Genomic DNA, 16,700 nt, shown 5'->3' with positions numbered 1-16,700 from the left:
TGTCCATGGAGCTGCAGGTGCCAAATCCACTCAATCATTGCTCATATCTGACCATGATCAACTCAGGTTGCAGGAACAGCTTTCAGAGCTGTGAAAAATCATCTATGAAAATTTGCTTTGGACTGAAGTGATTTAGATTATGTATCAAAGCCTGTTAGCCATTCTCCTCAAAAACTAAAGATGAAAAATTAACCTGGGCTGTGATGAAATCTAATACTCCATAGGTGAATTACATTATCTGAAAGCTCCAAAGAAGATGGAACCCTTTTTTTTTTCTTGCTAGATGCTATACAAATGCAGAAAGAAGAAAATAAACTGAAGGGTTTCTAGCTTAGTTTTAAATAAGATACTTTAAAGAAGCTTTACAAATAAAGGAACTAAGAAAGAAGGACGAAGCTAAGGGAGTACCTGATCCCAAACACTTGCTGTGAGCACAACAGGAAATTTTTGAATTGCCTTTTATTTCAACCCGCACTACCACGTCTCACTTTCTAAGGCAGGAGGAAAGGGTCCACCTTGAAGAAACCTGTCACTGCCCGAGGACAGAGTGGTGGGTAGGAAGAGGACAGGCACAGCTGTAATAACCCCAGTAGCAGGAGAAGCAGCCTGGCAGCATTCAGCTGTAGGACTGTGAATAATAATAAAAGTTCAAAAAGTCTGTATGGCTTTCGCTGTGCAAAATAAGCACAGAAGTGACACAAGAAGGGACTGATGAATGGATAGACAAAGTAATCGTATTTATTAAATAAAGAAAACCTGCTGATGGAGCAAAAGGCAGATAGAGAGAGGTGAAACTCAACATAACTGAGGGGTAAGAAAACACAGGAATAAATAACTCCTTAAGGGCTTTTTTGTGCAAGACAGACAAATGAATAAAATGGATCTCTATGGGTATGTGGGATGATGATTCTGCATTTCCCATGGACAATATTGGGAAGAGATGTCTAAAAAGGAGCAAAGACCAGAAGCTTCCCAGGCAAACAGCAGAATGGAAGAAGGGGCAAGGAACCCCACAAGGATACTGGTGGAGGTAGCCCCTGTGGGCCCGCTGCCAGGGACGGGATGCTGCTGCAAAAGCATGACACAGAGAGACAGGCAGACAGGAGGGAGGAGAGTCCAGAAGGGGCTGGAAGTGGGGATCAAACATGAGCTGGAGACAGGGAGGAGGGAGAGAACTCAGGGGAGCTCTGCCTGCTCAGGAAGGCTGCACAGTGTCTGAACAGAGCAAAGGGGCTGAGTAGTGACAGGATGATGACCTGACACTGTGGTAGGATTTTGGAAAGAGCGGAAGGATGCAGTACTTACAAAATAATATGCGTGTATAATTTAAGCAAACTCATGAGTTTTTGGTACTCTGTTATTCAAACATCTCAGCTGCATCAAGTTTAGACACAGCATCCCATTTATCTTGGCACAACTCAAATCCCCAAATTACCTCTGTCTTTTCAACCTCCTCACAAGAACTTTACTTCGAGCTTTGTTAAAACATGAAGTAGCCAAGAAACTGCTTTACAAACAAATACCAGCCTAGGAGAAGGCTTAACCCTGGGGCAGGGTGCGGGGGCAGCCTGGTGGGCAGGACTGCAGAGCTGCCTCCAGTGGTACCCACTCCTTCTTTCACTGGAAAGCTGGTGCAACATATGCAATTCTCAGCTATGCTGGGAAGTCCTGAGAGCATGCTAAATACATACTGGTTAGAATATCTTGAGCCATTTACTCAATATTGTGAGCTCCCCTCTCCAGCCCAAATTTAACCATTCTGGAATAAATACTGCTAAGGGGAAGGTGATGACCTCGGTCTCTCACACAGACAGCAAAGGGCACAGTGCTGCTTTCCACACAGTGACCCTGCTTTTCATCACTTTCATGTCATGTGAGTGGCAAAGGCAGCTAAGTCAGAGGTGTTTCCTGGTGTTTCCCTCTGCTCTCCCTCTCTGCCCAAAGTTTCCTCCCATTCAATGGAGACTGGCTCATTTTGCTTTGAAAAACTGGGGCAGAAGAAGAAAATGGTGACAGGGAGCACATGTTAACAATGAGAAAACACCAGCTGCTAACATGGCTCACCCACCAGTCTGTTTTAACCACAGCAAGTCCTGAAAATGAGGCAGGGGTTTATTTTTAACATCTGTGTCAGATCTCTTTGCCTTTTAAAGAGTGACATGAGGCTGCTCAGGCCCCTTATCTGCTCAGTGGCACTTCAGTGAGCTGTTCCAGTGGCTGTCTCTGCAGCTGTGCCCAGGAGACTGAAAGCTGGAGTGTCCCTCCACTGCCTCAGCAAGTGCCGTTCACTCTGCTAAAGTGATCCCCTAAGAAATACACAGACAAGGAAAGATAGCATATTGCAGACTGTAAGGAAGAGCCTCACAATGTCCACATGGCAACACACCAAGTTTCCCTTCTATTTCTTTGGGCTCAAGAGAGTACAGAGAATATTAAGTGTATTAAGTACAAAACTTACAAAGTAAGTTTTAAAATAAAAAAGTAATAAAAAAGGATTTTATTTCCTCAATAAAATATCCTTAGGCTAGGAGACCCTATGTAGGAGTCAAAAGAAAATTTTAATCCTCTCGTTCAAACTGCCACACAAACTGTGATGAAAGGATGCAGTGCTGGGAAATAAAGAACTTGCCGATCATATTAATCCTTCATCTTCCATTCAGCTTCCTACACCAGTATCCTGTTTCCTTTTTAACAGCCAACAATGCTCCTCTATTTCCTTATGCGATCCCCCATAATGCTATCGTGTCAAACTTAAAAGCAACACTTCTCAGTCACTAAACGAATCCTGTAATTTTTGTTAAAGATTATTGAAGAGCTCTGACATCTATCTGCAAATAGTGACACCATACACCCTAAAAGCCTGTTTTCTGGTTCATCATGGAATGGCTGCTTTGCACAGAGACCCTGCAATCCTTTTGGTTCAGTCAGACTGAACCTGCTCTTGACAGTGACCACGGGTGCAGCTGTGGGACAGGGACCCTGGAGCCCACCTCTGAGTGCCATGGACTGCATGTAACAACACTTTTTGCATTTCTATTGTGTATATTTTTATATAGCAGACAAAAAAATTACTTAGTAAGACAGTGCTTTACAACCGAAAGGTGTCAACCATTATATAACCACATTTTCCAAACCAGAGAAGCTAGTGCAAGCTAAACTTGTCATTTTACTGAAGAAAGGACAGCTACAGGGAAGAATTTTGCTTTGCTTCAGAAAATTCTACAGTAGTGGTTTGTAGTTAACTACTCTGAAGGCTCCTGCATAGCACAATTCTTTAACAAGATCAAATCAGTGAAGTAATTGTTTTAGATACACTGACACTTGTGAGGGTTTAAAGAACTCAAAACTAAAATAGTTCCAAGTACCTGAGGGTTCCCCTGGTAGTACTTCTGAAAAGGACATACTAGGTCAAAAGCCCTCAGAGCTTTTTGTCTCAGGCAAAGTGAGCAAGACCAGTATAATTTGTGCAGAGCTGTACCAATATGCCTGGTTAAATAAATAAAATTCAGGTCACCTGCATACATCAACTCAGGGCTAGATGACCCATGCCTCTATTACTTTACAACTAATACAGTTATCACCAACACAATTAGTCTTACCTTATTGTAGTACTGCACCTGAACCGAGTGCCACTGCCCATCGCTGACCCCTCCCAGAATGAGCGGTGCCACTGTAGTAGTTGTCTCCCCTGGAAAAACAGGAAGAAGTTAAAAATAAGTCACTATCACTGCAAGAAACATGGAGAGACTCTCGTTGGGTGCAGGGTGCAGCCACCTTGCTTCATCATGGAGGAATTTGGGGTTTTGTCCTGCGAGACAGTAAACATCCCCAATTTCACAGAGTTATTCTGGTGCACAAATACCAGCTTCTGGCACATTTGGGTGAATGATGTTATTTTTTATCATGCTTCTGCAGAGCACAGTAGGTAGATAGAGCTATTGATAAAAAATATAGGAGGAAACGAGGAATGAGGAAAAAACGTGCATGAATTTTTTTGCATTTCTGCCAAAAGCAGGTTTTTTTAATATGATGAGCATTGTGATGGGATCTTTTGTCAAGGAAGGGAAGCCTACTCCTTCACAGAGCTGCAAAAGTGAAATCCAAAAGTACTCTAATATAAAACCCATGGTAACCTTGGTCCCAGCAAAATTTTACCAGTGATTAATGAAATTATTGGCAGCCTTTCAGTATTTAAATTTGAAAGCAAGTCTTTGCCATTGCAATTGGAAAGCTGAAGCTTTTAAGACAGGACTGAGTCAGCAGAGCCAGCTCAGTAACCAGGCATATCTGTTTCGAGGTAGCAGCAAAATAAACATTCATGTTGAAAGTACATAATAGGCCTGGCACAGAGAAGGGATTGCTAACTTTTGACTTTTTTTTTTCCTTTCTCTTTCTTTGGTGTTTTTGGGTTTTGTTTTTTTGGTGTTTTGTTTTTTTTTAACAGTAAGCTAACAAAGTTCACAGTATTGTTGAGCTTAAAATGTACTTTCTCTCTATTTGCAACAAATACCTGTGTGAAGTATTACTCCTGCATCCCCTACTCTCCTTTAACTCCCATCCTATATATTTCTTTTATTTAAACAACACATTTTCAGCTTAGCATGTATGACATCCGCTGTGATGGATTTTGTCATTTAGTGATAAAAAATCTGTGCTAATAATCAGGCTTTTTATTCAGCTATCAAGTTTCTGCATAAGGAAGTTCACCGTTCTGCAATCCTTTTGCTTTGTTTTCTGAGAAGAAGTTGTTGCGACAGGTAAAACAGTCAGATCAGGTGTCCAAAACTTGTACTGTTCGTTAAAAGCCACTTAAAACTATAAAACATAAGCCATTCTCCTTCCAAAGAAAATACCATTTGTAACATACAGGACCAGACCTGTTTGCAGGTGCAGCAGTGCAAATCTAAATTTAGTTTCATATATTTTAAAGAAGTTGCTCTGCATTTAAATGCATATAAGTGCAAGCAGAATTTATTTTTTTCCCCATTCATCCTCAGGGTACCTTCCGAGCAATTTGGTTCAAGTTTAGACAGGTGGAGCAGAGCGACAGAAGAAAGCACATCTCTCTGACTGCAGCATGTTATTTCATTACACTAATCCATTCAAAAACCTGCCTTAAAATCTAATTTGGACAACTCCGAGGTAATAAAGGGGAAATGAAACCAGATACCTTCAACCCAAAGGGCCCAAGTATGCACTTAAGCATCACTGGTATATCAGTGGGGTCACACAGGATTTACCATGGGGTCTGAGGGAAGCAGCCAACACTGTTGATGAGTTTGCAACACCAGCATGGACTGCACCTTCACTTCTATGGCTTTACTGCTTGCAATATCTCACATTCCACAAAAATAAAACAGGAACTGACTTGAGCCCACACATCTATCCTGAATACAGATAATGGGAAATAGCAGGATTATTTCCTGAATTATGTGCCAGTACAGAGGCACAAACATCTCACTTGATCTATATCTTACTCCACTTGACTTACAGGACAACAGCCCTTCTCAGATATTTGTTTCCATCTCAATGGAAAAATACCCTAAACCTGTGACAACTAGAGGTTGTCTGCACTGCTGAGCTTTCATAAAGTCATCAAAACCTGGCCACTGAATGCACAGGTCTGCTTTTGGGCTGAAGCAGGAATGCCAGAAGTCCACTGAGAGGGACTTCAACCTACTGACATCCTAGGAGTGATTCCTGATGGCCTCAATGAGCTTTGACCACACTGCACAGCAGCATGCTACCAGCTTCCCCTGAGATCCCTTGTCATGGCAATTAGCACAGCTGGGCATGAAGTTTTGGATGAAACTTGAGCTTTTTAACTTGAGAAGCAGCCCTCTGTTGAGGCTGGAGTGGCAGGGTTTGCTCTGATCACACTTTTGTCAGGAAGAACTTGGCTACTGCCAGGGCTGGTTTTCTGGAGGAAATGTCTACCTTGGGAGAAGGCTATGGTGACAGGGATATGTGCCACCCTGAGCTTTGCTTGTTGGCCTTCTCCTCTCTCTTCTCCTACAAGCACTGGAAGACACTGGCTTAGTCCTAGTGCATAAACACAGTGAATGCCAAAGCCTCCATTTCTTGTTTCCTAGCCCACCACAGCAATGAGTGGGCAGCTAAGATCTAAATTTGTTGTTGTTTATGATTTCTTCCAAGAGGAGGTGTTTCTGCAGTGCAGAAATGCATTCCAGCGACAGCAGTACTCCTCACCAATCCCTAATGAATGGCAGGCAGTTTTCACTTTGCTAGCTTTTCCTTTGGCTCGTGTGGACTCTTTAGATAACATTTATGCACCTATGTTTCATTGATGGTGTAGTGTAAAAATGCATAAACACACAACATTTATCACACTGTGATAAAACGAAGTCTCATTTAAGCAAACATTAGCTTGGAGGCCAACATTCAGGCTAGTGCCAATCTTTTATAGTAGTCATAAACTCTGGCTTTTATAACTGATATGTTGACAAGCTCCTGCCTACAACAGCAAATGTAACCACCACAAACCGCTACAATCTGGAGTCCTTTACAACACCTGGCATCAGTTGCTCACTGTGCAATATCAGCCAGTAAATTAATGAGGCAGCAAATAGCCATATAAAATCACTGAAGTGCATTTCCAAACGGCTTGAGAGGATCTCCTGACCACAGGCAGAAACGCTCGACTCAAGCAAGACCTCACCTGCAGAGAAGGTGAGCTGGATCTGCTCCTCAATGATCTCCAAGGCAATGAAGTCATGCTTCTCATTGAAACGCCCATTGTAGAGGAGGAGAGCGTTCCTCTCCCTGGTTGCAAACCTAGAACACAGAGACGTGGGGTTAGTTCATGCTTAACGGCTTATGGATTAAAGACCGACGGTCAAGTCACCCAGGAGAAAGATGGCATTGTGTTCAGCAGACAAATGAGCCTTTGAATATCTCTTCAGACAGAAAATTGTAAAATTGAGGAGTTGGCAACGGGATAAGTCTACTTTTTCACAATCAACAAGGCAAGCAAGATGGAAATTAGAGAAATCTACTCTTCAGAGATCTGCTATGGATGCTGACCCTCACAAGGGCTAAAATTAGGCAGACACAAGATGCAGCGTCCGTATCTGACCCTTGACAAACAGTAGCACTTACTACACTCTGCAAACAATCCGAAAGCTAGAAAGCATTTTCACATCAAAGGGGGGATACTTGCTGACTGCTTGCTGTCTACAGGGTACAAGGAGAGTCATCAACTGCTTAAAAAAAGCCTGATGGGGAGGCAAGGGAAAAGAAAGATAAGAGTTACTTTAATAACACCATGTAGACAATCAGGGTTCATCAATTAACAGGTCAGCCAATTGAAGGAGGGAAAATAAACACTTAAATGATCCCACTAAATCAGCACAAATAGGTGGGGTTTGATTTTATTTTTCTTATGCTTCCAATATGGGATGTATCACACCTATCTTGCAGAAAAAGGGCCAACTCCACTTTTAAAAAAGCCTGTTTGGGTTTTTTTTGTCAGCATAGAACATTTTTTTGCAAATTTCTCCATGTCATATGTTATAATTTTTAATTGAATCCTAATATCTCTGGAGAGTTGCACACAGCTTTCATCTACTTAGAAATGCAAAAAATATTATTACACTTTACATAAACATTTTTACAAAGATTAATATTAGATGAAGAGAGAAAAAGAGAGAAAAAACTATGGGAATTTCTTGTGTTTCCCAATGGCAGTGTAATCTGATTTTGTATCTTGAACTTCAGGAAATATGCCTGATTTAAATTAACCCACTTTTCCTACTAATGAATCAAATGCTGAGCACAGCTAATGAAAACTGTCTTCCATGGACAGAAGAAATTGCTCTTATACCTGTCATGTCCCATCTACTAGCAAGACTCTCATGTGATGCAACAAAACCTGCATTCAGAGAATGTGAAAGAAGCGGTATTTGGTTTCAAAACCAAAGAATATTTTTTAACAAAAGTTGTTTGTCAGATGTGTATGTTGTGGATCACACTGAGTAGAGACCTTTCAGAATTTGAGCTACATGGAAATGGGAAATTTTATTTATGGATTTTTTAATATCTTTGAAGGACAATTAATTGTTCTGGTTCAGAAAACAGAAGTCAAAATTTTGAGATTTCCAGTAAAATACAAATTTCAAAGAATATGTGTTATAGTCCATCAAAATATTATATAACTGTTTTGATTACTTTTAATCAGTTTTGCTATACATATTTATTTCTAAATTTGTTTAACATAATACAGAATAATATTATACAAGTAGAAGGCAAACTAAATTAATTATGACAATACCATTGAAATATTTCAGTATTATCAAAACATGGATTTAGTTTTCACTTTTCACCATCAAACATTTCATCCAAAGGAATACAGTTCCTATAAAGCATTTCCCAAGACTATATTTTTCCAGGGATAACTGCTTCATCAAAATATTTTGATCAGAGCTATCCAGAATATATATTAGCAAAGGAAATGGGAATAATATTATTCTTATAATTGGGAATAATATGTTTCTTCAGTGGGCAGAAAGATTTAATCTGATTAGCAAAAACAGGAACCTTAGTTCTGTTTGAATATATTTTTCTCATACAATTACAATTCTCTATCATAATTTTAAGTATGAAACTACTATTTGTTAAACTATTCAATTATTAAGCTATTTTGTATATTTCTTTACTCTTTGGTCAGTTCCATCTTTTGCATCATATTCATAGTTAAAGCACTACTGCCTTTGAACTTGTTTGGTTATCAGTAACTGTGGGAAAGATACTGTTTTTTAATAGAAGGGATATTTTTAATCTCATGATATAGGAAACAAAACACACTTCCTTAGAGAATTTTGAATAAATAATGAGAAAACGTCCCAACTGACAGTGTCTCTTGGAGAGAAGGAGTAGTAAGTGTTGGAATTAAGCAAGGAAAATGTACAATGTTGGGAGCAGAAAGACATGCCTGGTCAGTTATATAAATACTTTTAAAAAAATCACATTTTAGTTATGAGACTGAACAATGCAAACATCCTGCTCTTTGCCAGAAATGGGTCATGAGTCAGTTAAGGCTGAGGGAAGACAGACACCTTGGGATTTTACCAGTGTTCCCAAATCACAAAATATATAGAGACAAATCATCATCTAGTCAAACTGCTAATTCTTGCTTATCCTCACATAACGTTTTCCACTTGCACTGAATGATAATAAAAGCCAAAGAGATAACAAGTGTAAATAAAAGTGAACTTCTGGTATGTAAAGCTAAATGGGTTGCTATTCTAGACAGTGTGGGATAAACTCCATGATGGTCTAGACTTCTTATAATCATATTCAGTGGACTAAGTGGTGTTTACCTCATGACTAAATATGCCATCGTGGTTCTAAAGGCGGTGAAGAAACCCTGGTGTAAGCCCTATCTTGGTACAGTAGTTTGCTATTGCTCAATAACAGAGCATTTGAGTCACTTTAACTTGAAGTACCCTAAACATCAAAGATCTCTTCCTGAAAGCCTGAAAAATGACACCTCATGGCTGAGGGGACAAGTCAAGGGTAGTGGAGGCAATTCATGCTGGCAGCTAGCCCAGACCGCTCCTTTGTTTGCAGTCACTGTACAGTCTGACAAGTCCAACAGAGCTTTTTGCTCTGTTTTTTTGCTAAGTTTTTCCGTGTACTTAGCTCTGATGCTCTAAAACAATCTTCATGGGCACAATTCTCCCTTACCTTGGCTCATGTGCAAACCATGTCTGTGCTTTCTGATTTAACCAAAATATCAAGATTCCATAAAGTTTCAGGTTTTAGGATTAAGGCAGAAAAAAGATAAAATGATAGAATCATAAAATGATAGAATGGTTTGGGTTGGAAGGGACCTTAAAGACCATCTAGTTTCAACCAGGTGTCCTTGGGCAGGGACACCTTCCACTAGATCAGGTTACTCAAAGTCCCATCCAACCTGGCCTTGAATGCTTCCAGGAATAGGGTATTACTTACCTATATTAAAAGAAGCATTACATGGGGAGTCTCTCTGGCATCTTAGTTCAGGAAAGTAAACTATGCTAAAGGACAGAACTGAAAAAATATGCTGGAAAGAAGCGGCCTGACAGATGTAAAACAGATGTAAAACGACTGGGTGCTGGATGGGACACATACCTGAAGGTGTCCTCCCTGAGCACTTTACTTTCTCTGGACAGACACACAAACACGTCTGTCCTTGCAGCTGCTGTTGTACCTCTTAACAAATCCCCAGCCCTGCCCTTTGGGGTCAGGACTAACACATTTCGTGCTGTTTACTCACAGTCAACTGTGAGGGAAAACCAAAGGTCAATCCTGACCAGCTAAACCATGGGAAAGCTGCAAACACACCCCCTCCCCAGAGAAGAGGCATGTGTGCACCTGGAGCTCTGGCTCCACACCAGGCAAGCCCTATGCCTGACCCAAGAAGTCTTCTCCAGAAGAGGGGAGGGAGAACTCTAGTCCGTGCAGGGTGGTTGGTATCATTGCTCCCCCTTGCCTCCCTGAGCGCCCTCAGGGGAAAAGTGACAGACAGGCCAGAAGAAGACTGCTCAACATGGGGGCACAGGGCAGATGGGACGGGGATGAGACTTTTTGTGCCTGACAGCCAGGATGGGACCAGAAGTAGGACTTGGGTGTGAAGGTCAGAAGGAGCAAGGCGAGGAGCTGGGTCAGTTGGGGTTGTCACAAGCCCAAGGCTGGGAACCAACCGAGAGCAAGGAGCTGAGGAGGACCAGCCTGTGCTCAGCCATGACCTGACATGCCCAGGTCCTCTCACAGGCTGGGAAACAGAAGATGAGAAGAGCACTCTCAAGCAAGCAGCACAAATGGATTGGTTCTGCAGCCAGTCTGAAGATCAGGAGGCCACAGGCCCAACTAGGAAAAGTGTCAAACCCAACACACACCTCAGCATTTGCTGAAAGCTGGCAAGAGAGTCCTCATATCCCCTCTCCCTGCTTCACAGAGCTAAGTTACAACAGGGAAAGTTGTGACTTACAACAGGGAAAGCAACTCAGCAGCATCCTCAGCAGGGTAGAAATCAAATGCTTTCAAATAACATGCCTGTGCCCTGCTCACAGGAGTCGCTGTCAGAAATGCCCCAAATGACCTTCACAGGTAGGCCTTTGGTGGGTGGCAGTGTGTAACAAACAGCCCCAAGCTCAAATGAGAAGCCACCAGCCACAGAACCCTTCCCCGCTGGGACTTACATGAGGGAGACCGTGAAGTGGAAGCGCTGCCGCAGCCCCTTGAAGGTGATAAAGGACTGTGGGGGGAAGCTCCTGGTGGTCATCTCGCAGTAGGGCCGCTCATACTCGCCCGGGGGGCACTCGCACTTGAAGCCCCCAATCAGCAGGTTCACGCAGGTTCCTCCGTTCTTACACACCCCTGGAGCACAGCGGCCCGAGCGCGCGTTCACCTCACAGTACTCTCCTGCAAGGGGAGAGAAAAACATCAGGGAAGGTGACACCTCACCCCAGCAACAAGCTGTGACATTCAGCTATCCAAGTGGTTCTGCTACAGGTTAAGCTGCTTCCAAACTGCTGCACCGACCCCCTCTGAAATTGAGGTACAAGACTGTCATTGATGGGGGGTAAGGATGCCACATCCTCTTTCAAGCATGAATTTTCAGGGGTGTGCAGGATATGATTTGCCAAGCAATCCTCTTGCAAATATCCAACAACATTGGTTTGGTTTTCAGATTCCTTGGCTGCTTCCAAACTGGGTGACAAATATAAAGCTGGTGACAATCAGTTCTTTATGGAAGAGGTTAAAAAACCTACACATTCCCTGTCAACCAAAATATGTGTAAATAGTTTCACTATGGTTGAAAATTGTGTAAACAGATCAATGTTTGTACCTTCATATTCAATGGAATTTGGCTTTGCTGCTCACGGCAGAGGTGGGGTATAGCTGACCTCATGATGAAGCTCTCCAAACATTTAAACCAAGAATAAGCAGAATACAGACAACATATAGATTGCTTCCACCTTTTCCCACACATGCATCCTGAAGGTGAAGGCCATTTTCTGAACCCTTTGGGGATGGGCATATTAACTTTCCACAACAGTTATGGATTCTGTGTGCCACTTGCTGAAGTCGTTTCCCCCTTAAATGCTTTGTCTTTATTAATCTTAAAAGTATGTATTAAGATGTGTCAAATGCAATACTAAAGAATGAGGTGTCTTGATTTGTATGTATGCTGTGGCTTTTTATCCTGTGTTTGCCCAAAATCTGAGAATTAATCACAATTTAAAAAAAGTAATGCACAGAGGATATTCACTTTAAAAAATATGCTGCAGTTGGGACAAAAGCAGCTGCTGAATTAATCATTGTACAGAAAGCTAAACCCTCTACGTGAGTTAATTAGTTAACATTTATGTTTTGGCATGTGTCTTCCTAAGGTATAAAGCACGTTCACATCCTGCAAGTAAAACTGTTCAGAGAAACTGGAGGTGGCATATATAGTTGAATTTCACCCAGTAACAGTGTCTGACAAACAAATGTAGAGCAAAACTACTCAACACAGCCAGCTGAAGGAATGCATTTCCAACAGTTCAACATTTGCATGATTATTTGCTACCAGATTATACAATTACATTGGGACAGGCTCTTTCCAGTGTTGTCCATCAACGGGACAAGGGGCAATGGGCACAGACTGAAACACAGAAAGTTCTACCTGAGTATAAGGAAAAACCTTCTTCCTTTGAGGGTGACAAAGCACTGGAACAGGCTGCCCAGAGACACTGTGGAGTCTCCTCTGAAGATATTCAAAACCCATCTGGACACAATTCTGTGCACCCTGTTCTAGGTGAACCTGCTCTAGCAGGGGGCTGGACTAGATGATCTCCGGAGGCCCCTTCCAACCCCAACCATTCTATGGTTCTGCTTCTGTGATTGATTCAAGCACAGTTAAAACCATGAAAATGCATTCCTGCAGGAAAGTAAAAGCAGCAGGAGCTGTGGGCAGTGACTCACAAACAAAGGCAAATTTAAACGGAAAGTTTTGCTCCAGTTGCCACCCCCACAGCCCTGCTCCCACGGGTTCCCACGCCAAAGCGTCCCACACTGGGCGGCACGCTGCAGCCAGCAGTACTGCTGCATCCAGACCTGGATCTGCACCACTTTTCTGTTCCAGGCTGTAAACTGTGATGGCTTGCAGCTGGTTTAGCCACTGCCCCAGGGGTAGTGACCTCTGAGACAAGGTGAGCTGGGGAGCCTGACTGTTTTGGTCCTCCAGCTTTGCTGCCTTCTTCCCACATCAGCATCAGGTGCCTCTCAGACAGGTACGATTTAAGCTGGCAGAATGCAGAGCAAACCAAGACTGCTATGATCAGCAGCCAGACAAATGCACACCCCATCCAGGCTGGGCTCTGCTCCAGAGGATGGACCTGCTCTGCGCATTACTCTCAAGTAATAAACCACACAGCCTTGAATTCGATTTCCAGTCTGTGCTTCGAGCTTTTCTGATTCAGCACTGATGTTCCCATATTCTCACTTTAACATTTTACACAAAATGCTGTGAAAATCACTTGATAAATATCTTCCTGTTTCCAGTTGGTTAGAGCATGGTGCTAATAACACCAAGGTCACGGTTCGATCCCCATACAGGCCATAAACTTAAGAGCTTGACTCGATGATCCTTGCGGTCCCTTCCAACTCAGAATATTCTGTGACTCTATGATTTATCAGCTGTAAGTATCAGGCAAGATTATGTGAATACACCTTCCTTAATACTTTAAATGCTCTACAATGTGTTTCTTTTGGAAAAAAAATTGTATACATCATCCAAGACAGAAAATTCCCTCGGTGTATTGGATATGCCACACAAAGCACACACACACATCAGATGCTCTAAAGGACACTACAGAAAGCACTTGCTGGTGATCCACTGCATAAGTGCAGCCAATCCTCCTTACACACATATCTTGCGTACCAAAACTCTCAAAAAAATGGAAAAATGCAAATTCCTATAGAAAGACTAAACACAGGTTTGTTGCTTTAAAAAAGTAGTAGGATATTTTGTGAAATAACTCTCCAACTCATAGAAGAATGTAATCTTCAAGGCTTTCTGAGAACAGAATGATTTATTTTGTAAAAGCAAATAACATGCAGGCTTGAATACACACAGAGAAAAAGGAGTGCACTAAAAGGAGAAATTCCTGGCATTGCAGCATGCTGTGGAAATGCCATGGCAATACAGAGGTGAAATATAAAAGCCTAAGTTGGAAGTCATTGATGGCTCTGTATTAATCCTGTGATATAAAAAGAGTGTATAGACCATTTGTTTAGATACCTATATAGGCATAAAACTATTTAAGAGAAAAGAAAGCTTACAGAAACATTCTATTGAATTATGTTTATTACCGCTTTTTATTACGATGTTTAAAGAAGTAATTTAAAAGAATATACTTCAACTTTAAATAAGATCCTTTGTCCTATATTCATTCAGCTATAGCATCACTGATGTCCCAGTTACTAAAATTATTCTGAATTCTCTTTAGTCAGTAATGTAAATGAGAACTGCATTTGATGCATATTCTTTGATGTTAAATTTTCATATTTTATGTGTATTTACCAAAATGTATTAAAATCGTGGTTTTTAAATCTCTACAGTACATCCAACGCATCACTGTGCTTCAAGGCACAAAGGTTACCAAAAAACCTGATAAATCCTTAATTACCCTTTTTTCCAAAAGTGCCCAGAAAGACTTAGAAACTGAACATTTTTGACTTTATGAAGTAGCCATCTGAGCAAGAATTTGAAGCAGGACTTTGACCAGGATTGGCAACAGAAGGCACCTTTGTGTTGCTCTTGGGTTTGTCACTTCCAAGGGTGGCCACCTCCTCCCAGACACATCCCCATCCCATAGCTCTCCCTTGCACGAGCTTTGAGGCACAGCCTGAAAATCATCCTCAAAACTTGAACCAAAGCCTGCATGAACTTGAAGGAAGAGCTGGTTGCTGTCTGGAGCTGGTGTCAGAAGGCCCTAAGGGAAGAGCTACTTAAGGAGCAGAAAAGAAAGGGAACTGCATCAGCCAGCCTTTGGGAATGAAAAGCGCTTGTGTGTCTCCTTGCAGCAGAAGGTCAGAGGGTTGGGATGCACCATCAGAATGGATGTCTTACAGTCCAGGAGGAAAAAATAGCACAGAAGAGGGAGAGCTGCTGGGCAGTGAGGGTCTGGAGGGGCGAGGGTGATAAAAGCACAGCCCAAATAGCCGTTACACACAGCCTGGGGTCAGTCTGTGATGTTGGCAATGCTGGTGTGGCTCAGCCCTCACCCAGTCCATGAACCTCCCCTTTGCCTCTCATTTCTTTGGCTAATATAATTTCATTTTTCACACTGGCCTGCATTTTAGGAATCACTGACCAAACGAGTTACATATCACAGCTCTGTGAAATCCAAGCAGGAGATGTGAAGCTTCACCCCTCCAGCTGCTAAAGCTAAAGCATGCACTGTCAGATAACACGGGCCATGGCTGCCCGTTATCTGCTGGCAGATTCCTGGGCTTTGAAAAAGTTCCAGCCCTTGCCAGAAAATGATTTACTGTTACACAACAGTAGCTGATCTTATAGGTTCCCAATTAATAGTGATGACTCTTAAAGTTTTGAGTCCTGTGGCTTTTCTGCAGCCCTTTATGTAGTGCTTCCTAGTTTTAAACCCCTTGAGATCACAACGTGGTACTTGCTTTTGACAATGTGTCCTACTCGCAAACATCCTGGTTTTAATACATACCTATCCTCTTTGATTTTAGGACTAACTTTACAAAGATGTTAATCATAAAATTTCTGTTATTAACTTTATGTAAGTAAGGACACCACAACATCAGGTGCAAAATAACAAGAACATGCAAAGCCAAAGTCTGGCTAGAAGATTTGGTCTCCCTCTGACCTATTCCAAGTAAAGTAAAGAGAGTTTAACTAACAAACAATAAATGGTGATAAAAAAGTGAAAAGAAACAAAAACTATCTTAAAAATGAGAAAATAATCTCACAATTGCAAATGCCTTGTGAGCTGAACATTATGTGTTTCAAACAGCACTGGTGTGCATCAGTGAGGTGGGCTTTCAAGAAATCTGCCTGTGGTTTAGCTGGTGAGTTGCGTGACCTTACAACAACAATGTATAACGTTTGAAAGCTTGCTGAAAACAATATGATGGCATCCAAACAAATACAGAATTACTCTACAGATCAATTTTCTGCAGTATGTTTTCCCAATATCCCAGTTTAGGGACTAGTTCTCAAAATTTTGTACTATTCTCTAATTGTTTTCAACTGAAACACTACATTAAATACATATTTACATGAAGCAGCAGACCTGCTCTGATGCTTGTTTCTTTTTTTTTGTTTCTCTGCACACATGTTAATTTTTCATGCACTATCTGTAATTGTTTTACTTGAACTGATTCTTTTCTCCTTTTCTTCATCCTACCATTTGCTCCCAGACACATATTAATCTATATTAACATATTAATCTCTATGTTTGTAGTTGCTTTACCAGAATGGAAAGCATTCTGAGAAGCTGATTTAAGCAGCCTGCCTAAAATGATATATTTTAAAGTAGAAAGGAAACCAGAATGGAAAGCATTTTGAGAAGCTGATTTAAGCAGCCCGCCTAAAATTATATATTTTAAAGTAGAAAGGAAAATCAACAAGAATTAAGGCAAAAGGAGAAAAAAGAAACAGGACAACTAAATTCTTCAAAGAA

General features: G+C 41.5%; 1 protein-coding gene across 5 annotated transcripts in view; it reads right to left on the bottom strand.

Annotated features, from left to right (window-relative positions):
• CELSR1 (cadherin EGF LAG seven-pass G-type receptor 1) overlaps positions 1 to 16,700 on the bottom strand; it is a 172,021-nt gene that overhangs the window by 70,418 nt on the left and 84,903 nt on the right. For all 5 annotated transcript variants that reach the window (XM_027731911.2, XM_027731909.2, XM_027731908.2 and 2 more), the window contains exons 3-5: positions 11,202 to 11,424; positions 6,680 to 6,795; positions 3,600 to 3,688 (exon numbers count right to left, since the gene is read on the bottom strand). In XM_027731911.2, the coding sequence (XP_027587712.2) occupies positions 3,600 to 3,688; positions 6,680 to 6,795; positions 11,202 to 11,424 (428 nt within the window). The remainder of the gene's footprint in view (positions 1 to 3,599; positions 3,689 to 6,679; positions 6,796 to 11,201; positions 11,425 to 16,700) is intronic.

The sequence above is a fragment of the Pipra filicauda genome, unplaced genomic scaffold (assembly GCF_003945595.2).
Source record: "Pipra filicauda isolate LSUMZ 115617 unplaced genomic scaffold, ASM394559v2 scaffold167_size3244652_pilon, whole genome shotgun sequence".
NCBI classification, from domain to species: domain Eukaryota; kingdom Metazoa; phylum Chordata; class Aves; order Passeriformes; family Pipridae; genus Pipra; species Pipra filicauda.
The sequence above is the reverse complement of the archived record's forward strand: the minus strand, read 5'-3'. Positions and strand labels throughout refer to the sequence as shown.